Source organism: Cicer arietinum, chromosome 3 (genome assembly GCF_000331145.2).
Source record: "Cicer arietinum cultivar CDC Frontier isolate Library 1 chromosome 3, Cicar.CDCFrontier_v2.0, whole genome shotgun sequence".
Classification (NCBI taxonomy): Eukaryota; Viridiplantae; Streptophyta; class Magnoliopsida; order Fabales; family Fabaceae; genus Cicer; species Cicer arietinum.
The window spans coordinates 72,901,851-72,915,678 of record NC_021162.2 but is presented as its reverse complement, the minus strand read 5'-3'; the positions used below and the strand labels follow the sequence as shown (position 1 = coordinate 72,915,678).

The following is a 13,828-nucleotide window of genomic DNA, read 5'->3' as shown; positions in this document are numbered from 1 at the left end:
AATTTTACGATTGTTTTTAAAAGTATAAATTAGACTCATTATTTTTACACGTGAGACAATGGCCTAATTTAATGCCAATTCGACGAGTTCGTTTTGAAAAACTCATTCATTTTATCTAATTTTGATTGAACGTACATCTATCAAATCACTTTGATCCGATAGTTATTAATTAAATTTAATAGTTGCAGGTATTAATTAAATTTAATAGTGGGAGCTATGGTGTGTAGAACCATGAAAGAAAACATTAATTCAAGCTTCCCTTATTGATTTGACGGAAAAATTGAAGATTATTATAAATACACTTCTTGAAAAATGACACACATAGCAAAATTTAAGTTTTTTTATCAACGGTAATAGTGAAAAAATATAATTAATATTGTGTTAAAATTTGAAAATGTATAGTAATTTTATTATGATATTATCTCTGTAAAGTGAAAAAATCTAAGTGCACTTGTTGTGACGTGACGAAACGGAATGATGTGGTGTGTGATATGCAGGTGTTTCCGACAGAAATAGAATGCGTAAGGGGCAAGGATATCCTCTTCAAGTATGGTCAATTGCATTCATTTGACTCTATTATTTTCTGTACCGGTTTCAAGAGATCGACGCATAAGTGGCTTAAGGTTTCTAATTCAATTCATTACACACTATATAAGATCCGTAATTCATTTGAAATTCACATGCATAATTATAAGATCTAAAATTCACATACATCTCATAGATAATGTTTAGTTTCTCAATTAAATTAAGTCTTACATAAATAACACACTACTCTATATTATGTCTTTATATAATATTTGAAAAAAATTCTTATTTTCATTTTTTTTTAATTTTAATTATGTTTTATTTTTTACTTTTTGTAATAAAAAATAATAAAGAAACAAATGAATTATATTTCTTAAAAGATAAAAACATAATATTGATTATTAACAAATTTAATATTACTTTCTATTTTTTAATGTCACATGCTTTAATCAATAGAATGTTATATTTAGCAAATGAAGTAATTTTTTTTTTTTACAATGCAAAGAAAGTTATAATATATGTAACTTTTATCTAATACAATACATTAAACAAAAATGTTAAAACACATAAATAAACTTTGAGAGAAAACAGAAACACATGTTTTTTTTCGTAGAAGAGATGATAAAGTCTATCATAATTAATCACACAATTATAAAGTCTCGAGATAAAACATCCAACATAATACTATTAATATTTGTCGGTTGAGTTATGACTTACGTATCTAATATTGCTGATAATTAAAATACTTAATAATCTTCTTGGTAGGGAGATGATTACCTTTTGAATGATGATGGTATTCCCAAGCCGAGTTACCCCATGCATTGGAAGGGAAATAATGGTTTATATTGTGTTGGATTGTCAAGGAGAGGTTTCTTTGGAAGTTCTGAAGATGCTGAAAATATAGCAAATGATATAAGCTCCATCATGCAAAGTCTATGAAGTTGTGAAACAATGGTATAATATGGGCATTCACTACTCAGTACATTTTTGCATGAACTTTTATTTAGGGCACGAAATAAGTTAGAACTTTACCCCAAAATTAAAGGATACTCCATTATGTGATTAACATGTGTTTTAATCCATTTGTGTATCCTTGTTACTTTTATGGGATGTTTATAGTATGAAAATTTTGTACAATTGTACTTCTGAAATAATGATATATGCTATTTGAAAAAATAAAATAAAATAAAATGCAATAAGTACATAATACAATTTGGTAGGACCTAATTTCAAAGATGCATTTGAGTGATGACGTGTTTGAAATAAAGACAAGAAAAGATAATTTAAAAGATAAATTTGAGACAACAAAAACAAGAAAATGTAAAAAGGAAATTGTATTTTTTAGTTTGGTAAATTAGTTTTTATTTTACTATTTAATTAAGAAATGATTAATTATTAATTTAATAAATAAATAATAATAAAAATAATTAAAAAAATAAATTATATTAATCAAATCAAACAAAATTATCTAATAAAAAAAATTACGTTGAATCTAAGCCAAAAAAGTGGCACCAAAAGTCAAATTATATCTTTAGGGAATAAGGCATGAGAAAGAGGAACTTTGCAGATGACCTAAAAAAAAAAGAGTTATTGTATCAATATGTACACTTTTTGTGAAAATTATATCAATACACTAACCATTACAATAATTATTCAAATTAATGTTAGATAAAAACATAAAACATTTTAAAAATTATCTCGAAACTAGAAAAGAACAAAAATCTTTTTGAATTATAATAGGGGTAAATATATGCGTAGTCTTTACAAAATTTAAATCTTTTAATTTTTGTTTTTGTAAAATAAAAATATAGATTTTAATCCTTATAAAATTATCATGCACTCAATTTTAGTTCATACAAAAACAAAATATATTCAATTGTACTTCAATTTTAAATATTTTTAATAATATTTAACAAGTACGTTTTTAATAAAAGTTCTTCTATAAAAATTTAGATTTTTTTTTTTAATTTAAAATAAATTATATATGAATTTTTTAATTATAAAAATCTCGAGATAAAAGTAACGAATATATGAACATAAAAATCAAAATTTGATCTTATTTTTTGTAAATTTTTTTTTATAATATTATAAATATGTACTGAAAAATAATTATATCCATTAAAAATAAAATTTTGTAGAGATCAATAATTATATTTTTATTTTCTAAATTAAAATTAAAATATTAAAATTTTATAAACAGTAAAAATATATTTAAACTATTATAATGTCGATCTTGTTAAGAAATAAATAGTAAAAAATTTATATTAAAAATAAATAAAATTTAAACTTTTAAAGAATTGAATCCAAAACTTCTAATATATTCTCAGGGAAATATTTTTATTTTAAAATTTATCTTAATTAGCAGCAAGATTGCAGAATAGAATTTGACAGAAAGGATCGACTTAATAATATCGGGATTTGTAGTGAGATAAGATTTAAATATTTTATTTTTAACTAATGTTATTTAGCATTTTTACCTTATAATATTGCATTCTCCGGTCTTATCCAGGAATTTATTTAACAAAGTCTGTGAATGAATGGTTCATAATTCATATTGGTAGCTCATGTACTTGTGCAGTTGCAGAGTAGTCGAGTGGAGAATAATTAACTATGATGACAAGCTTGAAGTTGAATCTAGCTCATACCATGATTCTATGTCCCCGCAGCATCACTTCTATAATCGCATTTTCACCATCCTCTCTCACTCACTTCCAACACGCTTCTTCTTCTTCACCAATAATTGGTATTGGTGATTATACTATCCGCACCCATTCACATTCTCATCCATTTCCACCAGAATCTGAAAACCAAGTTGAAGATCTTCGTGTTCCTCATCGTTGGTTACTCCCAACCAATGCCCTCCAGGTACTACTCTTTTCCTTCATTCCTTCGCAATTTTAGAGAGCTTATTAAATCAACTTATAACAACTAAGGTTTAGTTTACTGAAAATATTGTGTATTTTCTTTCGGTGAGATCTTCACTTTGGAAATTTGTGTATAAATTTTCCACAATCATTAGTCAATTAAAATCAGTCATGTGTCTTTCACTATTATGTCAAATCTAAAATTTTAATTAGGTGTAGGTTACTAAAAAAATTTCAAAAACAATTTAGAATTTAATTTTTTATTTTCCAAAATGTGTATTCATTTTACTTTAGAGACTATGAAATGCTACTTAGTGAAAATGCTTTTCTAAAAAAATGATTTTTTTTTTGTTGTTGATATTTTCACTATTTCTTGAAATATACACAATTATTCACTTCAAAAGTCTTTAATATTATATTTAGAAATAAAATTAACATGTAAATGACAGTAGAAGGACCTAAGAGATCCATTTGAAGAACATGGATACTAGTTGAATAATGAGCCCTCATTGCTTCATTGAGATAATGAAAAATCATTTCATCTCTTTAGTCGGAACTATAGGTAGAAAAATAGCGAAAAAAATGATTCCTAAAGTCGAGACAAAGAGGAATGTATTAACCAATGCTTCCATAAATTTAATTGTGGTTTACAATTATAGCTTTCATACCTGTTTTGGGGAATTATCTCCTAGATAAAGAAAAAAAAGTTGATTTCAGCTTATTTTCAGAATCTCTTCAGATAGCTTATGGAAACAGTTTATAGTTTATATGAATTGAAAAGTTCCAGCGTGTATGTGTTGATTTTTTTTTCACACTTCTTAGGAATCAGAGTGGCTAAGGGTTACTTTACACAAATGGTTGGATGATGAATACTGTCCTGAGGAAACCAATGTGGAGATAAGCAGAGTTGCTGCCAACTCCTATTACAATTCTTTGATACATAAACAAACTGATTTGGGTGAGATTTTGTTGAATATAGCACGTGAATTGGAGTCCATTTCTTATAAAGAAAGTTTTCATGGTGCTTTCTCATCTGCAAATGCTGCTGTAAGCCTAATTGCTCAGCGGATTGAACAATTCTGCCACCCAAATTGAATTTTATAGCTCCTCATGTTTTGGTTTTTTTTTTACCACTAAAATAAGGTTGAATTTACTGCTCTTAATGTATTGTATATATAGTCTTGTAACTTGTTTCTTTTTTATTATTATTATCATAGAGTTTCCTAATTCACTCTTTGGTTGATCACATGTTATCCTACTCGAGAACTTCTGGTGTATTTACTGTAGCATAATTGTTTTTTTTTTCCTTTCCCTGAGTTAATTAAAAGTTACTGTGGCAGAAATGAGTAAACTTTTCTTTTATTTATCCAAAGTTTTTTGCATAGGTTTTTATACAATCCCAAATGAATATAGTTTTAGAGTTTAATGGTTGTACACCTTCAGTGTAAATTTGTTTGTTTTACACTGCATCAAATGTGAGTTATCTATTCTTCCATATCATATAATTGAAGATGGATAGAGTGGAGTGATGTGGCGAATTACATGAATCTCATTGGATATTTAGAGTAAAATAAATTTACACCGACACTGTATATCATCTTTTCTCATATTATTAGATGTGGTGTTAATCACTGTGACCTGGCTTTGTACAATGGTAGTTCTTTGAAATCAATCATTAGACAGATTCCAGGCAGATTTAAGTTTTATTTGTTTAAGCATCTTCTAAAGTGTGGTTTGGGTTCGCTTAGACAATAAGTGATGCAAATGCAATTATAAAGAGTACTATTGATTCAGAAAATTGATTGGTTACAATTTTGATTGTGAGGTTTCTCTCACATGCGACAGAGGATGCAATAAGATTGGTGTAGTCTAAGAATCAAAGCTTTGGTCATGTATTCAAACTTGACCGTCACAATCAGCATTTTTTTTATATATTGAAGTCAAAAGGCAAATCTGAAGGATCATATTCTTGAACTAATAACGAAGGACTTGAATTGGCTATGGTTTAACACGGATTTGATTGTTTTATTCTGTTAGTTGAGAATCTTTTCAGGTTCAAAATTTCAATCCAATTCACATTTAGATCTGGTATTTTAGTCATGTACATTTTTCTTTTTGTTCAATTTAAAGAGCAAAAGCTCTTATTCGTGCTATTTCAGGGCTCAGGGGAAGAGCAAAAGCTCTTGCACAGGTTGGCTTATGTTCAAATTCCAGCTTTGTAGTGGAGTATTACTAAGTGCATGCTCGGTGATTGAGCTGTGCACCGCTTTTCCAAACATGCACTTAAAATGTGTTTGTTTTATAGTTTGAAAGGTTCAAACACAAGTCCAATCCACCACTTTATTGATAACGTTCTAATCCAATGGTTACTGAAATGCAGGACAACAGTTAAACAAACACAGGCCAATTATCCATTGCTTCCAATTAAATTCACCTCAAATTTCATAACAATGAAATTTAAGACTGAAAGTAGTAGGTGTTTATGATTTTTTTTCATCATTGTGACCTTTTTATAGATATACCTTGAACAAACTTCTATTGCACTTGATCTGGTGCAGGAAACTCCAAACTCTTAAAAGATGTGAAACCTCCATCTACAACTAAATTATGTCCACTGACATACCTGGCATCATCAGATGCAAGGTAAAGTGCAGCATTGGCAATATCATTAGGTTCACAATTTGCTCCATTTAGTACACCAACATTATGAACAACGTCTACAAGTCTTCGAGAATCAAGGTGCGGATATATCTGATTCATTTCGCCCATGACAAAAGGAGTAGGGATGGCAAAAGGCGATATGCAATTGACTCGGATTCCATGTTTGCATAGCTCTGAAGCCATAGATTTAACAATGCCTATAACTGCAAACTTGGATACCGAGTATGTGTGTTGCGCCATCCCTCCCATTACTCCGGTAACACTGGCAGTGCATAGTATAGACCCGGTTCCACGCGGGATCATTACACGTGCTGCATGCTTGATGCCCGCCATAACCGCGCGAACATTTATGGCCATGACTTTGTCAAACAATGCTAGATCAAGGTTAACAATGCTTGGAGGACTTTTACAGGGTATCCCTGCATTGTTATACATGATATCAAGTTGTTTGTATTCAGAAATTGCAAAATCAACTGCATTGGATATGTCTGACTCTTTAGTTACATCACAAGTTATGAAGGTTGCATTAGGTCCTAGTTCTTTTGCAGTCTCTTGGCCAAGCTGTTGTTGAATATCAGCAATAATTACCTTGGCTCCATTATTGATGAATTTTGTTGCTGTAGCTTTTCCTATTCCACTAGCTGCCCCAGTTATCAGTGCTACCTTGTCTTGTAGCTTCCTGGACCACCGCATCAAATGTGAATTAAAGGAATTAACATTAAAAAACAAAGATCCTTTAGAAAACATTTGCGTAATGCTGAGCAATATTTGATTGGTTGAGACTTGAGAGCTATGAAGAACACACGAGGTGTATCTGACACACACATTGGATATTGACACTCATATGACATATGTGAGATACCACAGACAAGTGTTATAATTTGTTTCCTTCACTTTGACACACCTCCATCGATTCTCTTTATTCACAATTTTAGTGAGAATGGACACGTCTAAATAAAAATGTAGAAAGTAAAAAAAGTTAAAAATAATGTAATACTTAGTATTTTAATTTGGTTTTTGAAAAGTTTCCACAATTGTCTTTATCTTCTATTGTCATGGTGGCTTGGTGGTCATGACTATCTTTTATAAAAGATGGTAGTGATTTTATGTATTCATAAAACACACTAGGTGTCATATGTTTTTAACATTAACATTATGTGTTGATGTCACGTCTGATATCTGTGTTGGACTATGGATTTCATAGATTGACAATATTATATCATGGCCGTTAGATTACTCCAACGACTGAGGTTTATCTCGAGACAGAGGAGGCACAAGATCCAAGGTTTCAATCCTTAATCTAAATATCTGCTTCTTTAACAAAATTTTCATAGTCACCTCAGAAAAAATAACAGTTCGTCATCCTATGGATAAATAGAAAAATAAAAAGTTAACCAAAGACAACGGGAACTGAGGGATATCTTGGCCATACCTTTCAGTCTGATGAGTAGACAATAACCTGTTGAACCTCTCAGCAAACAAAGGCCTTGAATAGGAACCATTTTTTCTGTTTTTAACAATTACCAGAAAAATGGTAAGCTGAAAAAACACTCACAAGTTGGAAATAATTAAAGAACTTGAAAGAAAATTCACATTCACAATTCCACCTAACAAAGTGGACAAGTAAAGAACATCTATAGCCACTTTATTAATAAAAAATATTATCAATAAAAATAAAGAGACTCAACATTAGATAAGTTTGCAAAATATAAGCAGAAAATCCTATACTTATTTTTTTTTAATCATCAAATTGAAAATATAGATAAGCGTAAATTAAAACAGAGAAAAGGTGAAAGCAAAAAATGAAGTGTGAAACTGAAACTAACCTCAAACAAATTCTTAACATGATTTTCTGCAAAAATAAGTCAGATCAGACACACCGGAGGGTATTGTAGTTTGAAACTCTGACTTTTTTATTTGCAGGTCTAGAGAAAAAATGTGATATTTGGAGCTTGTTATATAGATAATATGCTGCAAGGGTTATTTGGTCAATCTGGTTAAAGAACAAATAAAATTAACTCATTGGTTGGTCACATTCTTCATTTCCATCTAAATTGATTACTTACATTTAATTTCGCTTAAAATTAAGGTTTCGTATTTAATAATTGAATCTACGTAAAATTAAATTGTCGTATCATTTTCGCAACGCATTTGAAATTATGCATATAACAAAAAAAGGGGCATTCCGAGAATTGAACTCGGGACCTCTCGCACCCTAAGCGAGAATCATACCACTAGACCAAATGCCCATTTGGTGATTGCAATGCGTGTAGAAAGTATTTAATATATTTCTATATTAACTTTCCCTCCAAAACTGAAATTTCGCTTCATATTCCAATGATTTTGATTTCCCCACTCCAATCATAACTTGTTTGCTTGCTGTGGTTTTTCAACTTCACCTTCTCCTTTGTCAACAATCTGATCACTGTATTAGGGTTTTACTTCACTTTCACTCTCACCAAATTATCATCCATTTACGCTGTGATTTCAAGCAAGTTTCACATACTATAAAAAGAAAAAGAAAAAGAAAAAGAAAAAGATCCAAAGCAGTTCCCATTCCAATGACTAAAACTCAACCTTCATCGGCACCTGGTGGTAGTTTTCGATTCCTCAATGCTTCTTTTCTTTTACTATTATTATTAATTTATTTATTGTTAATTTATTTATCTTTTTATTTTGATGATTTGATCATTCCTTTCATCATTGATGCTATTTTACCGTTTTAAATTTTCTCATTTTCTGCACGCTTTGAAATTGTTCACAAACTGCGTATTTTTGTTCTCTGAATGTATTGTAGTTTTGTCTTGAATTTTGTTTCAAATTATTATATGTTTGTGTGGAAATAAAGTACACCAATCACATTCATAAGTTAATCAGCAACTAAAATAGAGTTTAATGCACTTAATCTGATCAACGGAGTATGTTCCATTTCATCCATAGTGTAGTACTGGTACTTTCTGTTTGAGTTGAAAATTGTGAAATATATGTATGAATAATGTAAAAAAAGAATAAAAATTAAGTGGTATTTGTGAATAGTGAAAGCTGTGGCTTCTTTTTTTGCCTGTTGAATATACTGTTGTCAATAGCGGACAGCGGTATGCTTAAATTCCACCTTGCTAAGGTGTATAGTGCCGCAATAGCAGCTATTTGACAACACTATTTTAAACAAAGTATTATAGAGCAATAGCGATTTGTTCAAATTCTGTTTTGATATTGCGACTATTTGACAATATTAGTTGAGTATTATGATAGATAGAACTGGCTTAGCTTGATAAGAATGTTGATTTGATATGATTAGATGAAGTCGAAGATGCAAATGAAGATGAGAAGTATCAGGAAACTGAGCTCTTTGAGGATACTTTAGTGCTCGACAGTCACTTCACAGAAACTGATGTGGAAATGCTCAATCTGAATACTGAGATTGTAGAGGATTCAGAGCCTATAGAGAACATGATAACTGATACAACATGTGAGGATGAACCAGAAGTAGTGCTTGACAGTGAGGATGAAGAAATGAATTGTACAGGCAAAGTGAATGTTGCTAAAGGATTTCTTGAGGATAAAAGTAGTCCAGTAGTGAACAATTATTCGGTGCTATCGAAGAAGAGATTGTTTAGGTTACCATATGAGCAAGCAAACTCAACTGCCACAACTTCTGTGAAATCTTGTACTGGTATGTGTTTGTTATCACCATTTAACATTAAGAGTCAGTTTTTGGTCTATTTGATAATTCTTGCGTATTTTTTTGAGTATGGTGTCTTTGTAAGACATTCTTGCTTTGACTTGCCTTTATATATTATAAATAAGTAGTTTACCAAATGTTTCTAGAGCACTTCATGAATGACTGACTTTGCAAGAACATAATGTGCTTGAAGGGCATAAAGGAGCTGCAATTGATGCTGAGAGCTTTGATGGCAACAACCATCAATATCTACCAGCTAGGTTATATCGTGCTCACTCGCCAGAGCCCGAGGATTCAATCGAAGATGCACTAGGCTTCGTGGATAGGTACTTGTCGTCGAACAATGTGGACATGTTTCAAGCAGTTCAAAATGGAAAGATCACTATGGAGAAATCACCTCATGTCTCCAGTGCAAAAGGAATATTAAGTCTTTTGTCTAAAAAAACTAAAGCCCGAACTCAAATTGAAGATAAAGACCCTTTCAAATGGGTTGGCAGTGATCAAAATGAAAAAGAAGCTGAAATTTTCTGTAAAAAAGTAAATGCATCTTCCAATTTTGGAAACCATGGACTGACATATAAGAGAAGAAGACAAGAAAAAGGCAGTCATATACAGAACAACGGAAACTGCAGTGCAAGTAATAGATGTGATGAGAGTTCAGTCCAAGAACCAAGATCGGCAGCTGACAATAAAAACTTTCTCAAGGAGTTGGATATTGAGTCATGTGCCACAAGGGAAGATGTTAAAACTTATTCCAGTGTAGCGTGTCTAGAAGACATGTCTGATATTGGCTTGGACACTCAAATAGCTGTTGAAGCTATGGATGCCTTAGCCCGTCTGCCCCCTAATGGCTTTCATTTCAATGATACCCACCAACCCGAGAATACATTTGATGGATCTTTGAGTGACTTGGAACAAAATCATCAGAAAGATTCTTTATGCAAAGAGAGTCCAGGTTTACATTCTATTGCGCTTAAATCATATAAGAGAAATGTATCTTCTTATAGATATAGCAAAGTAACTTCTAGTTCCTATGGCAAGCACACTAACAATCAGAAGTCAGATCCTGTCTCCGGGAGACTGAAAAAAAAAATTGGAAGCAAGTCAACTGTTGAGGGGCAGTTCAAAAATGATTCTAGTTCGTTAATGTGCAGTAAACATGTATCACTTGAACAGGTTTGCTTACTAGGAGAGGATGTAAGTTTTAAACCTGCTGCCAAAGAAACCAAAAATCAGAATAAGAGCATACGGACAAGAATCAAACATCAACCAAGCCATCCTACCGAGAGGAACAATAACATTGAGGAAGAGGGTATTATTAGAGATAATAGGATGGGAAATTGTTTAGTGGCAGACCCAGTGAATATAAATGTTACGACAAAATGTCTTAAATTATCTACTAGTTCATGTGGGGTGGCTACGAAAGGCATGTTGAACCATCAGGTTCAAGTTAATCCACAGCTATCGGCAACCAGCAGTTTTTCGAAGATATATTCTTGGACTTATCCAAAAGGACCAAGAGGGAAAAGAAAGCGAGCTAATGCCCGAAGAATTTTCTGTATTGATAATAAAGAAAGCAATTTCTACTCGGCTAGAAGTCTGGAGGTCCGAGATGTTGTGCATAAATCTTGTCTTCCCCCAGTTTCATCTGGTGATGCTATAAAATTTCAAAACCTGCATAATACGCATCCCTTGTTGCTTGCACATGTTAAATTAATTTCAGACAAGAGTGTTGCACAATCAAGTTCAGAAATTTCAGCTTCAGTTGCTCCAAGTGAAGGCATACAAAATTCAAACGCTAACCATAAGTACAATGAACACTGCAAAAAGGCATGTGAGAAAAACCTGCGGAAGTCTTCACTTTTAAAGGAACTTATCAGATTAGGAGTTCCCAAGTCCACATCAGAAATGATGAAAGATATGAGACATCGAAGAGATATGACACATGTTCGAGTTCTGTTTAGTCAACATTTGGATGACAGTGTCCTCAAGCAACAAAAGAAGGTAAATTATTGCTTTTATGTTTATGATGATAGGAGATGCTAAATGCTGCCATTACCAACTAGTGATTTTGTTATATCCTCCTTGCAGATATTGGCACGTCTTAATATATCTACTGCGTCAAGCTCAATGGAGGCCACTCATTTCATAGCAGACAGATTTACACGGACCAAGAATATGCTGGAAACAATGGCTCTTGGGAAATTAGTACTGACACACTTATGGCTTGAAAGTTGTGGACAAGCCAACTGTTTTATTGGTGAGAAAAATTACATTTTGAGGGATATGAAAAAGGAAAAGGAAATAGGCTTTAGCATGCCAGTTTCTCTTGCTCGAGCAAGACAGAAGCCACTCCTAAAGGTATTTTTATAAACTTCAATTATGCTCATATTCTTATGCACTATTGTGGTATTGCCTGAAAAATGTGGTTGCTTGCCTCTACAGGGTAAAAGAGTCTACATCACCCCACACATCAAACCTGATAAGGAAGTGGTTGCAGGCTTGGTTACAGCTGTTCATGGCCAGGTATGCTTATTCAGCTGTGGTTTCAATATTTAGGTGTTTTAGATTAATTTTTTATGTTTTGTTCCCCACATATTCTTCATAAATTTTTTTCACTCTTCAGCTAGTGGATGAAAATCAGATATTCGCAGACAAGAATGATGATATCTTAGATGATCTATTGATTCTCTCTTGTGAAGAAGACTATGCAATCTGCCGCCATTTCCTTGAGAGAGGTTTTGAATCCTTCCATCTTCTGGATGAACAATGTAATTGCATTTTATCCTTTATTCATGTGACATATGAGGAGATTAAATTTGCAGGAGCTGCTGTTTACAGTTCGGAGGTTGTTCTGAATGGAATTGTAATCCAGAAATTGGAACTCGAGAGGTATAGCATAATATTTTGAAGTCATTTTTCCTTCATGTTGATGCTATAATATTTGGGTGTCATTCGGAACTTGTGACTTATGAGGTACGATGATATAGTATTGGGAACCTGATACATTAGCCTAACTATACAAAGGCCACCTTTGATCTCAACTATGTATGTATAGTATAGTTTGTCTTCCACTGCGATGGACCTAACATTTTCATTCTTGCCAGTTGCAACAATTGAAGTTATGTCTGAACTAGGTACGTGGTGAAGTTATATTATCTCTAAAGTGAACAAATAAGGTTTTACTTACCCTTCAATTTAGTGTGTTAAGATCACAGTGCATTTAAGGGTGAATACACTCTTGTCTTGTTCACTTAGAGATAAATTCACTTTAGAACTGTGTATACATATATGATGTAGCGAGTCTATTATTCATCCTTGGAGAATAAGAAAAAAGTGTTTTATTCTTGATAAAAGGATCACATACGCATCCTCTTGACAATCTTGTTAAAATTTAACATTGTTGTGAACTTTGTCTTTCGCAGGCATAAACTCTTCGCGAATCAAGTTACAAAAAATAAACCAGGTATATATAATCGGTTTGGGAAGGTTTACAGAAGGCGTTTGAGGCCTCTATCTTGAAAATAGCTGATTTCTGAGACAATATTTCTGTGGTCTTTGGAATTGATAAAAACAATGGCCTCATTTTTATCAGATTTTTACGTACCAATGCTGCTTGTTCAATTGCTTAGAAATGCAGCTTAGTGTCTTTACTTTATGTTGTTATGAGCCACGTTCAATTCAAGTGACTCAATGACGGCAACAGATATCTACTGAATAGTCTTTTTTTTGTAAAGGGGGTTATTCTAATGCTGTATTAATTGTCCAAGTTGTGTATGGATTCTTATCAAATTGTTTATATAGATATATCCTTGTATTTCATTTTCCCGGATAATTGCAGCAGATTGCTAAAAAGTGTATTTGGAAATTCATGTAATCACGTCCAATTTGTGAGTTTGCATAGAAGCTACTAATTGAAGCTTCTCATTATCTCACGGGAAACTTGCATCGGGAAGCAGAATTGATCAATCAAACGTAAATCCAAACATATGCCAGCTATGCTATAATAGATCCCGCAGTGTTGTGTTACCCTATTATTTCACTTATGGACCAGTTACAATCTATTTAGCTAATAAATTTTCTTTAGCTTTTGTTG

At 32.1% G+C, this 13,828-nt stretch overlaps 4 protein-coding genes and 1 non-coding gene across 6 annotated transcripts in view; 3 read left to right on the top strand and 2 right to left on the bottom strand.

Moving 5' to 3' along the window:
- LOC101496943 (probable indole-3-pyruvate monooxygenase YUCCA10) overlaps nucleotides 1–1,662 on the top strand; it is a 2,989-nt gene extending 1,327 nt beyond the window's left edge. The window contains exons 3-4 of the mRNA XM_004494264.4: nucleotides 498–623; nucleotides 1,291–1,662. Of these exons, the coding sequence (XP_004494321.1) occupies nucleotides 498–623; nucleotides 1,291–1,464 (300 nt within the window). The 3' untranslated portion in view covers nucleotides 1,465–1,662. The remainder of the gene's footprint in view (nucleotides 1–497; nucleotides 624–1,290) is intronic.
- A 1,375-nt stretch (nucleotides 1,663–3,037) lies between these two features.
- LOC101496624 (uncharacterized) lies at nucleotides 3,038–4,695 on the top strand. The gene is made up of 2 exons (XM_004494263.4): nucleotides 3,038–3,390; nucleotides 4,212–4,695. The coding sequence occupies exons 1-2, from the start codon at nucleotides 3,136–3,138 to the stop codon at nucleotides 4,482–4,484; spliced, it is 528 nt and encodes a 175-aa protein (XP_004494320.1). The 5' UTR covers nucleotides 3,038–3,135; the 3' UTR covers nucleotides 4,485–4,695.
- Nucleotides 4,696–5,703: 1,008 nt separating this feature from the next.
- Nucleotides 5,704–8,034, bottom strand: LOC101496295 (zerumbone synthase). Its single transcript, XM_004494262.4, has 3 exons — nucleotides 7,877–8,034; nucleotides 7,483–7,557; nucleotides 5,704–6,729 (listed from the first exon to the last, which is right to left on the bottom strand). The coding sequence occupies exons 1-3, from the start codon at nucleotides 7,894–7,896 to the stop codon at nucleotides 5,925–5,927; spliced, it is 900 nt and encodes a 299-aa protein (XP_004494319.1). The 5' UTR covers nucleotides 7,897–8,034; the 3' UTR covers nucleotides 5,704–5,924.
- Nucleotides 8,035–8,227: 193 nt separating this feature from the next.
- TRNAP-AGG (transfer RNA proline (anticodon AGG)) lies at nucleotides 8,228–8,299 on the bottom strand. Its single transcript has one exon. It is a non-coding gene; the product is annotated as a tRNA-Pro (tRNA).
- Nucleotides 8,300–8,398: 99 nt separating this feature from the next.
- LOC101495959 (uncharacterized) lies at nucleotides 8,399–13,560 on the top strand. Of its 2 annotated transcripts, XM_012714051.3 has the most exons (9): nucleotides 8,399–8,645; nucleotides 9,349–9,723; nucleotides 9,926–11,736; nucleotides 11,824–12,093; nucleotides 12,178–12,258; nucleotides 12,359–12,470; nucleotides 12,558–12,624; nucleotides 12,840–12,869; nucleotides 13,158–13,560. In XM_012714051.3, exons 1-8 carry the CDS (start codon nucleotides 8,612–8,614, stop codon nucleotides 12,850–12,852), a joined length of 2,763 nt encoding a protein of 920 aa, XP_012569505.1. In that variant the 5' UTR covers nucleotides 8,399–8,611; the 3' UTR covers nucleotides 12,853–12,869; nucleotides 13,158–13,560. The 2 variants fall into 2 exon arrangements, with proteins under 2 accessions (XP_012569505.1, XP_004494318.1); XM_004494261.4 differs by lacking the exon at nucleotides 12,840–12,869 and having other exon boundaries at nucleotides 8,400–8,645.
- The last annotated feature ends 268 nt before the right edge of the window (nucleotides 13,561–13,828 follow it).